The sequence below is a fragment of the Aethalodelphis obliquidens genome, unplaced genomic scaffold (genome assembly GCF_003676395.1).
Source record: "Aethalodelphis obliquidens isolate GAN/ISIS:26980383/991018 unplaced genomic scaffold, ASM367639v1 scaffold14, whole genome shotgun sequence".
NCBI classification, from domain to species: Eukaryota; Metazoa; Chordata; class Mammalia; order Artiodactyla; family Delphinidae; genus Aethalodelphis; species Aethalodelphis obliquidens.
In genome coordinates this window covers 232582-246569 of record NW_020837958.1, presented here as the reverse complement: position 1 = coordinate 246569, position 13988 = coordinate 232582, and the positions used below count along the sequence as shown (strand labels likewise).

Genomic DNA, 13988 nt, shown 5'->3' with positions numbered 1-13988 from the left:
TCAATTAAATGTAAATGAGATAAGAGTTTTTAGATGAACTTTTTAGGAAAAATTACGTTTTATCATATGTCTTCTTAAAAATAGTTTCTCCAGGTTTTTGGTAACTTGAAACTTTAGAGTTTTGCTAAGTTAAGTTAAATGCTAAGTTATTGAATATCTAGAAGTTTATTGACTATCTAGATCCTTTACAAATAAAATAAGATACTGAAACAGTAACATAGGCTTCCCTCTACAGAGAAACTAATAATATTTAGAACTATTAATTGAGACTTTTTTTAATAAGAAAGCACATGTTTTTAGAAATTATAAATAGAGTTAATAAGTTTGCCATTCTACAGAATGCTAATTAAGAGACAGTTCATAATTGCTTACCTCTTAGCTTTTACTAGAAATTAAGGTTTTTAAAGGTTAAAGAGCATAATTAAAATATATAATTAAAACTTCCAAAAATTAATAAGGAAAATATATTTGTGTGCAAAGGAAAAAGAAGGTTTAGGGAATGGAAATGAATTTTGTTAAGGGAAAAGGAAGTAATTTTGTCCGAAAAAGAAGTTAGAGAGAGAGAGAGAGAGAGAGAGAGAGAGAGAGAGAGAGAGAAAGGGAAAGCATAGGACAAAATCTGAAGGTATAAAAGAAAGTTATAGAAGGTTATCTAGGAAAAGAGTTTTGTATGTGATAAGGACTGGTGAAGACTGGAATGAATTTAATTGGTTGAATGAGTTTTAATATTAAAAATAAGCTGGTACAAAATTAGAATTTGGTTTTCTCTCTCTGTTAAGAGGGGCAAAGTTTTCTTGGAATATTGATCTGCTTTCGATAGCAGAATGTAAAGTTTCTCTACCTTTTAAACAATCTGTTGCAACTTTTTGTATTTGCCTTTGAAATCTTCTATTGTCACTTGATTAAGTGAATAAATATTGTTTCACAGTGACCGATGATCCTATTTGACCAAGTGTTTTGAAATCTTTTGATATCTTTGACAAACTTCCGTGCGTGCATCATGGGGGATGTTACCAGGGAACTCCCAAAGTTCTTTTGACTTCTAGCTAACTTTGGGATACTTCAGAGAATACTAAAACATCTCAAAGAAAGATATTAAACTAATATCTAACATACTATTTCGTATGCTTTGGTTTTTTTAAATTTTTTAATTTAATTTTATTTTTATACAGCAGGTTCTTATTAGTTATCTATTTTATACATATTAGCATATATATGTCAATCCCAACTACTTGGTATGTTAAATTACAGGGGAAGCATTGTCAACCTTCTTAGCTTATAGTTTATGGGTAATTGTTATTAACATAAATGTTCTAGAAATTATATGAAATTTCTAAAATTTGAATGTAGATATAATGTTACATTATAACATTAATAATTTTATCAGTCATAATATGTTATCAGTCATAATTCTAGTTATTATTTCAATATTCTATGTCACAAAAATAACTAAATTTCTCTGACAATTGCATCGTAATCAGGTCTTTAACTATGCCTTTTAAAGTCTCTTGTCATTTATAGATAATTACTGTTTTGCTCTGATGCTTTTGCAAAAATGCTTCATTTTCAAGAAGATTCATAGAAAGGACTTTCTGATAAGTACAGGGTTCTGATAACTTTCAGATTATACTGCTGAATTGGGTAAGAAAGTAAAGAATCCGAATGGAAAATCTCATGGCTTCATAAAACTATGAAGTATCAAGATCAACAAGCGTGACTTTTTGTCTGAAATATTATTGACTTTTAATCTTTGTTTTCCAGATATACGCAAACCTTTCCCCTTAAGCTGTGACTTACAGCAATTTGGTAAATTATACCTTTGTAAGCAGAACTGAAACATTTATCTTTTCTCTCTACCTGATCCCTCCAGAATTTGGAAACTCTTAGTATTCTTATTTTCATGGCAATATGGTTATTTGCATAAGTTCAATAAGAATCTACTCTCCTTATAACAGCACACAATTGGAAACATTCATTATACTATCAAGGCTTTGATTGGAATGTCATAATAGAGAGAGATGTGCATAGGCTCAGATATGACCAGACAGTTTTAAGGAACTAAGATTGACTTTATGGGGCCATAAATCCGTTGAAAAAACAGTCTGGTATCTTGTATACAGGGTCCCCAACAGCCTTATCAGGTGAATAAAGAAAGCCACTTCCTGGCAGATGCAAGGACCTCAAGATATTTTGTACCTCAAGAAGAAAGAGATTCACCCAAATTTATAGGTATTCCAAACAGAATCTGATGGCAAGTCCTTGGCATGTCTTTCCTGGCCTTGAGAGGACTTTTAAAGTTCAAATCTGAGATTCCTTATGAAAAGTTCCAACAAAGCCAATTTAAAAGAGCATATATGATCAATTATGTAAATAATCAGGCCAAGTTTATTGAAACCACACTCATTTTGCAAGCAAATTAGTCTTAATTTGGCTATATTTGGTAGAGATGAAGGTGGTTTTGGAGATAAGAATTATGTTTCAGTAATACCTTTGTGGATATTAAGTTCTAGTGCTGTTAGCGGTCTTTGAGTTTCGGTATTTACTGCCGAAGACTGACTTCCTAGATGGCTCTTTTCTACTAAGTTGCATTATTGTAAGGTTTAATTGAACTTTTTTTTTTTTTTCGGCAGTATTTTTTAGCGGTATGTGGGCCTCTCACTGTTGTGGCCTCTCCCGTTGTGGAGCACAGGCTCTGGACGCGCACGCCCAGTGGCCATGGCTCACGGGCCCAGCCGCTCTGCAGCATGTGGGATCCTCCCGGACCGGGGCACGAACCCGTGTCCCCTGCATCGGCAGGCGGACTCTCAACCACTGCGCCACCAGGGAAGCCCTAATTGAACTTTTAAAAGGACATTCTAATCTTGTTTCTGAAGCTTACCCTAGCTATGTTTGGATAAAGATCTGATGCCCCATGACCTGCAACCAGGAGATTGTGCATACTGGAAAAGACATCATTTAAAGAATTCTCTCCAACCTAGATGAAAGGATCCTTATCAGGTACTCTTAACTAGCTCATGTGCAGTGAAACTGAAGGAAATTGACTCTTGGATTCATCTCCCACTTTAAAAAGGGCCTCTGGGGGCTTCCCTGGTGGCACAGTGGTTGAGGGTCCGCCTGCCGATGCAGGGGACACGGGTTCGTGCCCCCTTATGTTGGGAACAATTAAATTATACTAAGGATAATAAGATTAATAACATTGGGAAATTGGGCTGAGTACCTTATGAACAATGCCAATTTATCATTACCCTTAAATATAGTGACTGGTATGACCAGGGGCTGCACCTAATGAAAGTTCTTAGTTTAAATTCCTACTTCAGACTTTATTAATGCTGCTAGCTATACTACTTGTACTCTGCTTATTCTACAAGATTGTTATTTCTTGTATTACCCAATGTGTAATTGAGCCTCCAACAAGAATAATGATGACTAAGCAACTTGAAACAGTTGACCAAATATATAGTTGTATAAAAAATTAAAATGATGGTAACAGTGTAACTCTAGATATGGGAAGAAGCAACAAGAGAGAATCATTTCCTGAACCATAACAGACTAGTAATACAGGTGGTTCAGATACTTCTATGGCTACAATTAACAGGGTCTAGTCCAGTAATTTCACATTAGGCGGCATAGCCACGAAATCCTCGCCTGACCTAGAAATAAGCCTTACTGGCCCCATGGGACAAATTGGTTATGAAATGCCTCCCAAACCTTGGTTAAATTTATGACCACAGGGGGGCACTGTAAAACAAGGAATGCCACTCACCATCCAGTTCCACAAGGCTACTAGGGACTAGTCTACTAGTCCTTAGCTGCTGTACTTGCTGACCTACAGTACACCCTGAAAGGAATTCAGGGTGAAGGACAGGATGATCCACTCTGTGCTTTGAGAAAACAGGCCCTTAGATAGTTAAATATGACAGGAAGATTTTTTATGAACCCAAACTCTTGCATCTTCCCATACTTAGAAAAGCCCTAAAATCATGAACTGAGATACCTGTTCCTCATGGCTAGCAGTGACCTTCTGCTGAGACAGATGCTGGATTGCACATACCATTTAGCCAAAGTCACAGATATACTGGCCTCTCCCACTACCTCTTGGGGTCAGTTCCTCAGAGCTATCGAAGGCTGAATTAGACAGCTGGTTCAGGGAGGGAGGGGAAAAAAAGCTCTATTTTAGAGTGTTGAGTTTCAGGAACTGTTTTAACATCAAAGGGGAGCCTGCCTATGGCAACCAATGTGATAGAAGCATTTGGACAGCTACTTGGATGTTTTTAAAAACATGTTCACCCCCCTTACTTCATTGAATCGCCACACCTACTGTGCATTGAAGAGGTATTTTTAGGACCTTCTAGTACTTTATACAGTTAAAAAACAAAATTCAACCCAGTAAATTTCAAAGATCTAATTAGCTATAAAAGATTCATGAATCAGGCAGCATGCCATCTCTCCAAAGGGCTACAGTAAGGGAAGGGTTTTTAAAGGCAGGACATGGAAGTCATAAACAGAAAAAAGGAGATTATTTTAGGCATAGGTAACCTATCCATGGGGAATGAAAGGCGTCTATATAGCAGATTATCTCATCTTCCTTTGGGGGCAAGAGAGAGCCCATGTGACAGATTGCGTCATTGGTGCTGACCAAAAAATTCCTGACCGACTAGTTAAGACTACATTTCTGGGGGAGGTTGAAAGTTCAGCTAGGTCAGGTATTAATCCCCGGTTTGGGGGCTTGTCCTAGCAATGTGACTCCATTTCGAGCCTATAGTTTTCTTTCTAACAATAGCAAAGTTGAAACAAGGAGATCCAGAGAGATGAAGTGACCTGCTAGAATCACAAAGCAGACCAAAGATCACTTCATTCCAAATCCCCTGGCGTTCCCCCTCATAATGCTGCCTTTGTATATATATATATATATATATATATATAAATGGGTCTGGGAGTAGGTTCCCTTCCCTTTCTAAAATTCGGAGAACATTTAGCAGCCATCTGCAGAGTTTGGGTGTGGAAATGCTCTCAGAAGGAAAGGATGCATTTTCCCGGTTGTGCGCCTCTTACTGCTCCTCTAACACCCTTTCCCTTTGTGCTTTTTTAGCGCGAAAAGTTTCTCAAAAGACCAGGTGCTCTGAGGCGCCTCTAGAACTACATTTCCCACAATGCCCCAGGAGGCACCACGTAGCTGGAGAACTACATTCCCCGAAATGCCAAGGGGCCTTTTAGAGGCGGATAAGCTTCCACTCCAAATCCAAAGATCCAGTTTATCCACGCTATAGCCCAGATATAGTCACCTCTTTCCCCTTTCCTGCCAGAGACTTCCGTTCCCAGCTCGAACTTCCGACCCCATTCTTCTCTCCGTGGGAATGCTTGGGAAAAAAAGGTAATCAGAGGGTAGGGCGCATGCGCTGACCGGCACCAGGTTTGGGTTGTGAAGGAGGCCTGCGGGTCCGTGGGCGCATCCCGCCTCGCGCGTGCGCAGACGATAAACCAACGCCCCAGTATTGAGGCGCGGCTTTAGTGGCGCGGTTTTAGTGGCGCGTTTTAGTGAAGTTGCACGTGAATAACAGCTGTGGCCGGAGCCCGGTGAGTGCGACCCGAGACCGGGGCTCCGGGGCTGTACCCGGGACTGGGTTGCGGCGGCGGCCGCTACAGGCGGGACCAGGGCGGAGCCGCGAGGCCTGGCGAGCACCAGTAGAGAGGGCTCCGACGTCGCGCGGCGGGGAGATTAACTGGGGACTCGGATCCTCGTTGCTATGCAACAGGGGGCGTCGTTAGTAGGTAACAGGGGAGGCGTGTGTTTCCGGGGAGAAGAGTTCCCAGCGCTGCCCCGAGGTCCGGTCAAGGCCGGGTGGTTGTCAGGCTGGGGGACGAGGCCAGCGCTGAGCCCCTCGCCCCCGACTCCCGCCCACGGCCCAGCCTCCCGCGGCCCCGCTCCGAGCCCTTTGGGGTACCCCGAACCCCTGGGCCGCGCCGCATCCCTTGCCGGTGACGCCACCCAGCAAGCTTGGCAGGGGACACGCGGTTCGAAATAGCACATGCACGCCACTGACACCCTGTCTCGAGGAGGCTGGGTCCTGGGGAAGGCGTCGTGCGCCTGGGAGGCTGCCCCTTTGCCCGTCGCCCGGCCCCCAAACAGTTGCTGGGCAGCAGCAGCTGTCAGGGGTTTAGCGGGGGGCTGCCCCCACCTGCTGGGACGCTGACTTCATTCTTCTCAGGGGCAGCTTCACCCGGTCTAGCAGCTTCCTTTCCACGCAGCTGTGCTTTTCGGGTGGCCGCTGCATATTTGGATCAACTTTAAAATAGCCTCCTCTCCGCACCTCTCCATGGCTCTCCATTGCCACCCTCACCGCTTCTTGGCGGGCTTCTAATACTCATTTAACAAGCAATTATTAGTCATTGTTCTGTGCTAGGCGCTGGAGATTACAAGAAAAGTTAAGCCTGACGAGGAGGTGCTCAAAGTCTAATGGGGGAGCCAGGCATAGAAACTGGTAAATGATGCTACAATGCAGTGAGTGGTATATTGGCAATTTGTGTACTGCAACGTTCCTATAGATGTTTACAGTTTACAAAGTTCTTGCAGAAACATGTTAACTCCTTGCGGTAACTCATAACCTTGCTTAACCCCATTTTACATTTGAGGAGACTGAAACTCAGGTTAAGTGATAAGACAGAAGGTAGTGGCTTTTAGTGTGTGGCAGAATTGAGCTTGGGACAGAAGGAAGTCTAGAGTCCTCTGCCCAATGCTGCACTCTGGGGGCTTTGCCCAAAGTAGACTCTTCCCTGTGCTGCGGACCATTTGTGGCAGCTGTCCCGTTATGCATCAGAAATCCCCGGGGAGCTCTAAAAACAAAAGCCTGAGCCCGTCTCTGGGGAGGGTCGGAGTAAGGAAGCCCCGGGGTGGGGTGGGGCAGACCCTCTAGCTTAAACCGGCTCAGGCCCTTCTGATGGGCAACCGGAGTCGAGAACTGCTGCTCCAGAGGGGCAAGTTCCTCAATGATGGGGAAATCAGAGCCGGCAGAGGGTACAAAGTCAGCTGCCCCTCCTGCCACGTCGTGATTCATAGCGCAAGAGGAAGCTACCGGGAGGAAGGAGCCTTGGCAGGGGGAGAGGGGACCGTCCCCCACCCCTCCCTCTTAGCAAACCACAGCTAAACACATGTGGCTCCTCACTACCATAGTTCAGTTTCCCCGGCTCAGCCCGTCCCTTCCTGAGCCCCGTTGCAGCTGCCTGAACAAAAGTGGCTGGTCTAGTCCCAATTTTTTGCTGTCCTCATACGTCTCGCTGTAGAGCCATGACGTGTGAGCCCAGCAGGTGGGTCATCTTCTGGTGGGTGGCCTCCTCGTGGGAGTCTGGGTAGTTAGTCCTCTAACTTTGTGATTGTTGATTTGGGGGCAGGACTTGAAGCACCTTGAGGGCAGGGACCATGTCTTACTGAGGCAGAGTGGAGGTGTGGAAGGAGCGAAAGGGCAAGGTTTAGATCCTGGGTTCTGGAGTCAAGTCCCAGTCCCGATGCGTGTACTTTAACAAGTCACTTGATCTCTCCAAGCCATTGTTTTCTGAGTAAAACGTGGAGAGTAGCAGTATCTTATACGATTCTTATAAGAGTTAAATGAGGTGGTGAAAGAACAAGCGCTTTGTAAATTATAAAGCAACACACACACTATACACACCACACACACTATACACACCACACACACACAGTTTGTTGTGGTTGTTGAGTGCCTGCTATTTTTCTGAGGTCAGGCATTGCAGGAGGTGAAGACGTTTAAGACATCCTTCCTCTCAGAGCTCAAGACTGCTTCGGCTCCTGACTACCATGGCTTCTCTTTGTTGAAAGCATTTGATCGGGGCTTCCCTGGTGGCGCAGTGGGTGAGAGTCCGCCTGCCAATGCAGAGGACACGGGTTCGTGCCCTGGTCCAGGAGGATCCCACATGCCGCGGAGCGGCTGGGCCCGTGAGCCATGGCCGCTGAGCCTGCGCGTCCAGAGCCTGTGCTCCGCAACGGGAGAGGCCACGACAGTGAGAGGCCCGCGTACCGCAAAAAAAAAAAAAGTATTTGATGGGGCTGAAGTGAGGAGGCGTAATGGCGGTGGGTTAGACTCTTGCTGAAGAATGAGAAAGATGTTGTAAAGCAGAAACTAACACACCATTGTAAAGCAATTATACTCCAATAAAAATGTTAAAAAAAAAAAAGAAATGAGAAAGAATCCTGTTAAAGAAAACAATTGGATGAAAGGGACGAGCCAGTAATCTGCTCTCTTATCTGCAAAGGGCACTCTCCAGAATCCCGTTAGATTTGGTTTCCGGTGCCCTTTGGAAGGTCAGCTGGCATTGCAATGCCAGCCTCCCCGTGGAGAGTTTATTTCAAGGTCCCCCAGCTCCCCTCGACTGGAGCAAATGGCCGCCTGAAAGTCGAGGCTGGCGAAGAATGCAGAAGTCTGCCAACTGGGCAGCAGCTCATGTCACCCTGACCTTCCAGAAAGGAGGACACGACATCTGATCCCTCCTGGTGGAGGTCCTTGGATATAGAATCCAACCCAATATAGCAACCCTGCTCTTTATGTCCCCAGTGTGGTCATGACCCAGATAGACCAGGAACTGACCTATGCTTTCCTCGTCTCTGACCCCTGGCAGGCAGGAACCATCTGGTTCTCGACTTGTGCCAAAAAGAGGAGAAGGCTTCCCAGCCTGAGGTCGCTCCCTATGAACTGCATGTTTTGCAGCCCTGCTTTACCTACAGGCCTCAGGAGGGACTTAGAGCAGCTGTTTCTGGGCCAGAAAGTGCCCCGAGTGTGATATTTTTATAACCCCTTCTTGGACCCTGCTCCTTCCCACTAAACAAGAATGGGAATATCTTGTCTTCGCTCTCCTCCATCCTGATGGCTCCAGATTTCTGGCCGACTCCCGTAGTGCCCTGGTAACTACAAAAACTTCAAACACCTGGCTGCTCCTACCTCAGCAACATGGCTTAGCCTCTCCGCTCATCAGGTCTGAATCACAGAAACACCCTGGAACTGCAGGTTCATCTCTGAGCCTGGAAAAGAATGGGATTTGCTGGTGCCATTTGACTTTTCTCAAGCGTGGTGGCAAATAGAAGTTGGAACTGAAAACGTTTCTCTTGGCCAAATCCAGCGTACTTCAATGAGTCGATACTTGTTGGGTCTTAATTTGCCTACAGTATCCCATTACAGATGAGATCAGAGCACAGAGTGGTTAAGTGAATTGTCACCAGTAATTCATGGAGTGGATTGGTAGATGTCAAGTCTGTTTTAGCTCATGAATAATCTATTGTAGGACTTTCCAAGTCGCTTCTGAGACTGAAGTTGGAGAGGATACAACGCAGGGCTGTGTGTGAGCGGGTCTGATGTCAGATGCACCTGGATTCAAATCCTGGCTCTCCCGCTTACTACTTATCCTCCCTCAGTTTCTTCATCAGGAAAATGGGGGATAAGAACAATACCTAACTGATGGGTTGTTGTGAGGATTAAACGAGATAGGTGACGCGTGGTTAAATTGCTGTTAATAATAATAATATCTTTCCGTAAAAGTTGTGCTTTAACTTCTTGCCTACGTTGGGGGCTGGGGAGTTGAGGTCATCTCTGTATCAGTGGGTCTCAACTTTGCACAGTGGAATCCCCTGGGGCGCTTTTGCAGGTCAAAGCCCAGGCCACACCCGGATGGTGACATCAGAAGCTCGGGGCTTGGGGCAGAGGTATCAGAACTTTGTGAAGCTTCCAGGTGATTCCAATGAGCAACCACCTTCACTTCTGCGTTTTGGAAGCGGAAGCTTGGGTTTAACTCCTGGCCTTTGTCCTTGGGTAAATGCTTAATTCCTAAGTCTCAGTTTCTTCTCCTGTCTCCCCTTAGCGAGGAGGATAACGCCCACCTCACGTGATGGTCCTGCAGAGCAAATGACCTATGTGCAGTGGGTTCTTATTTGAGCACCTGAGCCCTTTTCTTTACATCGTTATATAGCGGTAATCCTATTCGAGTGCTATGTTTTAAGGTTTTTTTAAAATATAAATATCAGCTTTATCTTAAGTAGATTATAACCTCCTTGAGGACAAAGCTGTATAGTCTTTTTCTTTTTAATAAATTTATTTATTTATTTGTTTTTATTTTTGGCTGCATTTGGGTCTTCGTTGCTGCGCGTGGGCTTTCTCTAGTTACGGTGAGCGGGGGCTACTCTTTGTTGCGATGCCAGGGCTTCTCATTGTTGTGGCTTCTCTTGTTGCAGAGCACGGGCTCTAGGTGCATGGGCTTCAGTGGTTGTGGCTCGTGGGCTCTAGAGCACAGGCTCAGTAGTTGTGGCACACGGGCTTAGTTGCTCTGCGGCATGTGGGATCTTCCCGGGCCAGGCATGGAACCCGTGTCCCCTGCATTGGCAGGTGGATTCTTAACCACTGCGCTGCCAGGAAAGCCCAAAGCCATATAGTCTTATAATTTTTTGTTTTTATACCAAAGCACCTAAGACACAAAGGCAGGCCTTCAGGGTTTTAGAACTGGAATAAGCCTTAGAGAGATCTTCTCATCCACCTTAAGGCATTGACTGATACTTGCTGGCTAGTTAAGATGCAAGTGGTAAAGGACGTGCGAGAGGAACCCGTGAATGAGGTGGTTGTGCCCGGCTTAAGTTGAAGTCTGAGTTCTGCCTTTGTCAGCTAACAGGGAGGGGCGGTGGGGGGTGCTGGGGCCCGTCATGCTCGAGACAGTGGGTTTCTCGGCCGGTTCGGGCCCTCCGCTCACCCCATGCTTCTTCTCTGGCAGACCCAGCCATGGCAGGCTCAGGCAGCAGTTCACCACGGGGCAAGCATCTGTTCAAAGTCGTCCTGATGTTCCTAGCAGCCCTCGTCCTCCTCCACTCAGCGTCATCCCAGTCCCATCGAGACTTCGTGCCACCAGGCCAGCAGAAGAGGGAGGCCCCAGTTGATCTCCTGAGCCAGATAGGTCGATCTGTGCGGGGAACGTTGGATGCCTGGATTGGGCCAGAAACCACGCACCTAGTTTCCGAGGTAAGGAAGGTGTTCCCTGCTGTGGCTACATGCACTGAGGACAGAGGAGCCGTTGTTCATGGAGAGAGCCCCCAGTTCCACAGAATGAAGCCAGACAGCCCCGGCCTTTTGCACTCTCATTGTTTCATTCCTACCCCAGGGCCTTTAGCTCCACCCCTATCTTTGCCTTATTCCTGCCCTTTCTTGCCAGAAAGGCTGGGAAATGAGCCATCTTTATCAACCTACGTCACCAGTGACTATAGAGTCTGGCTTTGGTCTAAATCTGACCTAAAGGCTTAAACTGGCAAAATATCAAGACTTGAGTTCATTCTTTCACCTTCAGAGGTGGCGGTGAGGATGACTCAGGGTTCTTAGGCAGGGCTGTCTCTTCTGCCTAATGGCATCCCAAGCCTGCTGGTACATACTTCTGATAGGTCGTCCTAAACGGCTGAAACAATCATTTATAAAATGCATAATATAGAAGAGCTGATTGACTTCTTTTTCACTGAAACATCCTAGCCCTCCACCGCTGTTACTTCACACACCTTCATGATTCCCTGGGAGGCTAGGAGGACCCCAGTTTTACAGGGTGACTACTCCAGGGATTGGATGGTCACCCCCACATGCCCACGTTCACCCACTACTACCGCCAAAGTATTCCAGCACATCAGTTGAAGTAGGGCCCAAGTGTCCTGGGTTCCAGTTCAGAAGGAAGGAGAAATGGCCCGCCGTCCATCCCCATGCACTGGAAGGTGGCTGTGGAAGGGACCCCTCAGCCAGGCTGAGAGGCAGGTGGAGATGTTCGTGGGCAGCGGTGGTGAGACTCAGAAGAGAAGAGCATCAGTAATCACGGACTCAACTCACGCTCTGCTCTTCCCACAGACCTTGGCTCAGGTGATGTGGGCGGTCTCATCGGCCATCTCTGTGGCCTTCTTCACGCTGTCTGGGGTTGCTGCACAGCTGCTGAATGCCTTGGGGCTAGAAGGTGAGTGGCAGAGAATGGTTAGGTCAGCTGGAGCTTAGCCTGTCCCTTCCTGTTTGTGGGAATTTATCTTTTCAGGGTCTAGACTTTTCCCCGGCTGCTCAGCATCTCCCAGGTCTCCCCAGAGACGAGCATAAGAGCAGGCTGCTAACGGCCGCCTCATGCTAAGCCATACCATCTCATCTAACTGTCACCCACAGCCCAGAGCATTACTCCCACTTCACAGATGCAGCAGACTCAACCAAGGGAAGTAGTCTCCCCACAGTCAGCTGGGACCAGAGCTGAGATTTAAGCTCCACGACCCCGTGGGAAAGGAGTTTTCCTTGGCGAGGGGGTTTGGCTCCTCCCGCTTTTGGTTCTTGACCAAACCTCTCCTTTCGCGGCACCAGGTGGGCTGATTCTGTGACTCTCTCCCTTTCCAGGAGATCACCTCACCCAGGGCCTGAAGCTCAGCCCCGGCCAAGTCCAGACCTTCCTGCTGTGGGGAGCGGGGGCCCTGGTTGCCTATTGGCTGCTGTCCCTGCTCCTCGGCTTGGTCTTGGCCTTGCTGGGGCGGATCCTGTGGGGCCTGAAGCTTGCCCTCTTCCTGGCCGCTTTTGTGGCCCTGGTGAGGTCAGTGCCTGACCCTTCCACCCGGGCCTTGCTCCTCCTGGCCTTGCTGACGCTCTACGCCCTGCTGAGCCGGCTCACTGGCACCCGGGCCTCGGGGGCCCAGCTGGAGGCCAAGGTGCGGGGGCTGGAGCGCCAGGTGGAAGAGCTGCGCTGGCGGCAGAGGCGAACGGCCAAGGGGCCCCGGAGCGTGGAGGAGGAGTGAGAAGGACGCCGGATGCTGCCACCTTCATCATACCAAAGAGCCGAGCTGCTTCTGGGTCGCACAGCCCTCCTCCCAGCCCCCTGCCCCTTTCTTGCTCTGTCTCCGAACGCTGTCTCTGCACCAGCCCCCTTAGCCGAGAGAGAGAGAAAGACCACCCCCGCACTGGTCCTCAGGGGCCCTGTCCTCTGTGGTTCTCTGTCTGGGGTTGGTTCTCCTCACCCTTTCTCTGCTGCCCCCTGTCTCAGCCAGGGGAAGGTGGGGGGCCTCCCGCCAGCTTCTGCACCTCCTCTCGGCAGACACCTCTGATCACTGCCAGGGGCCTCCCGTGACTCAGCGGCTGCCTTGCCTCCCTCCGACGCTCTTGCTCTCCTGTCCTTCTCTAGCTCCTCCCCTGCCAAGTCCCCAGCTTCCTTCCTGCTTGTCTTCTCCTTGTAGCCCTGAACTCCATCCAAACCACAGTCCCTCAGGACATGCTCCTGTCCCCTTCATTGCCCAGCGTGGGGAAGAGGCAGGGCATTTGGGGCCTGAAGGGAAGGGAAGTGGGCCGGGATGTACATTGAATCTGTTACAAGTGCCTTAATCCGAGCCAGCAGGGCCCTCCGCTTGCCCGCTGCCGTACTGTATGTAGGAAACTGCCCTGTAGCTGCTTAGTGTCAAGAGGAAAGTGGTTCCTCTCAGAATCTTGATTTCCCTTCAGCCAGAGCAAAAGATGACTGCTTCGTAGGCTCGTGCCTGCAAGTAGGACCCTGCGGTGGCCATGAGATCCCCTGTGGGGGTTTCAGAGACCCTGAAGGAGGAAGGAGGGTTCATCGTCCTGTCTGCGCAGCTCCGGGCGGTTCTCCATCTCTCTCTCCATCACTGCCACCAGGGAGTCCGCTGATGAGTTGCCTAGGAGGAGCGCAGAGCAGACAGCAGAGATGCGCCTCACAGCCCCTTCCCTTCTCATGCTCTGCGGCTGCACCCTCCCCACCAGGGCGCTCACGCTTCCTTCGAGGCTTTGGTGGAGGTGGGTGGCCTCCTTTGCCAGGCCCCACATGTGATGTGAAGAGTAGAGAAATGCCCAGTTCTTACTGTTGAGGTTGGAGATGGAATCACAGCTGCAGTGAAATATATTTTTATCAGCGCTTGGTTGGTTTTAAATAAAGTGCACGCTATTTTATTATCTAGTTCCGGATCAGATGTATTTGCTCAAAGTCTGGCTTGCTTTGAG

The 13988-nt window shown here is 47.9% G+C and overlaps 1 protein-coding gene across 4 annotated transcripts; it reads left to right on the top strand.

Moving 5' to 3' along the window:
• Window positions 1-5251: 5251 nt before the first annotated feature.
• TMEM109 (transmembrane protein 109) lies at window positions 5252-13944 on the top strand. Of its 4 annotated transcripts, XM_027114589.1 has the most exons (5): window positions 5469-5574; window positions 10158-10162; window positions 10759-11003; window positions 11865-11967; window positions 12387-13944. In XM_027114589.1, the coding sequence occupies exons 3-5, from the start codon at window positions 10767-10769 to the stop codon at window positions 12776-12778; spliced, it is 732 nt and encodes a 243-aa protein (XP_026970390.1). In that variant the 5' UTR covers window positions 5469-5574; window positions 10158-10162; window positions 10759-10766; the 3' UTR covers window positions 12779-13944. The 4 variants fall into 4 exon arrangements, with proteins under 4 accessions (XP_026970389.1, XP_026970388.1, XP_026970390.1 ...); XM_027114588.1 differs by lacking the exons at window positions 5469-5574; window positions 10158-10162 and adding an exon at window positions 5252-5371; XM_027114587.1 differs by lacking the exon at window positions 10158-10162 and having other exon boundaries at window positions 5443-5574.
• Window positions 13945-13988: the final 44 nt, after the last annotated feature.

Bases quoted from the DNA above. Each gene is read 5' to 3' on its own strand.
- TMEM109 (XM_027114586.1), top strand. From the start codon at position 5,745: ATGCAACAGGGGGCGTCGTTAGTAG. The intron at 5,770-10,758 runs GTAACAGGGGAG...CTTCTCTGGCAG, and splicing joins ACAGGGGGCGTCGTTAGTAG to ACCCAGCCATGGCAGGCTCA. The intron at 11,004-11,864 runs GTAAGGAAGGTG...CTCTTCCCACAG, and splicing joins CCACGCACCTAGTTTCCGAG to ACCTTGGCTCAGGTGATGTG.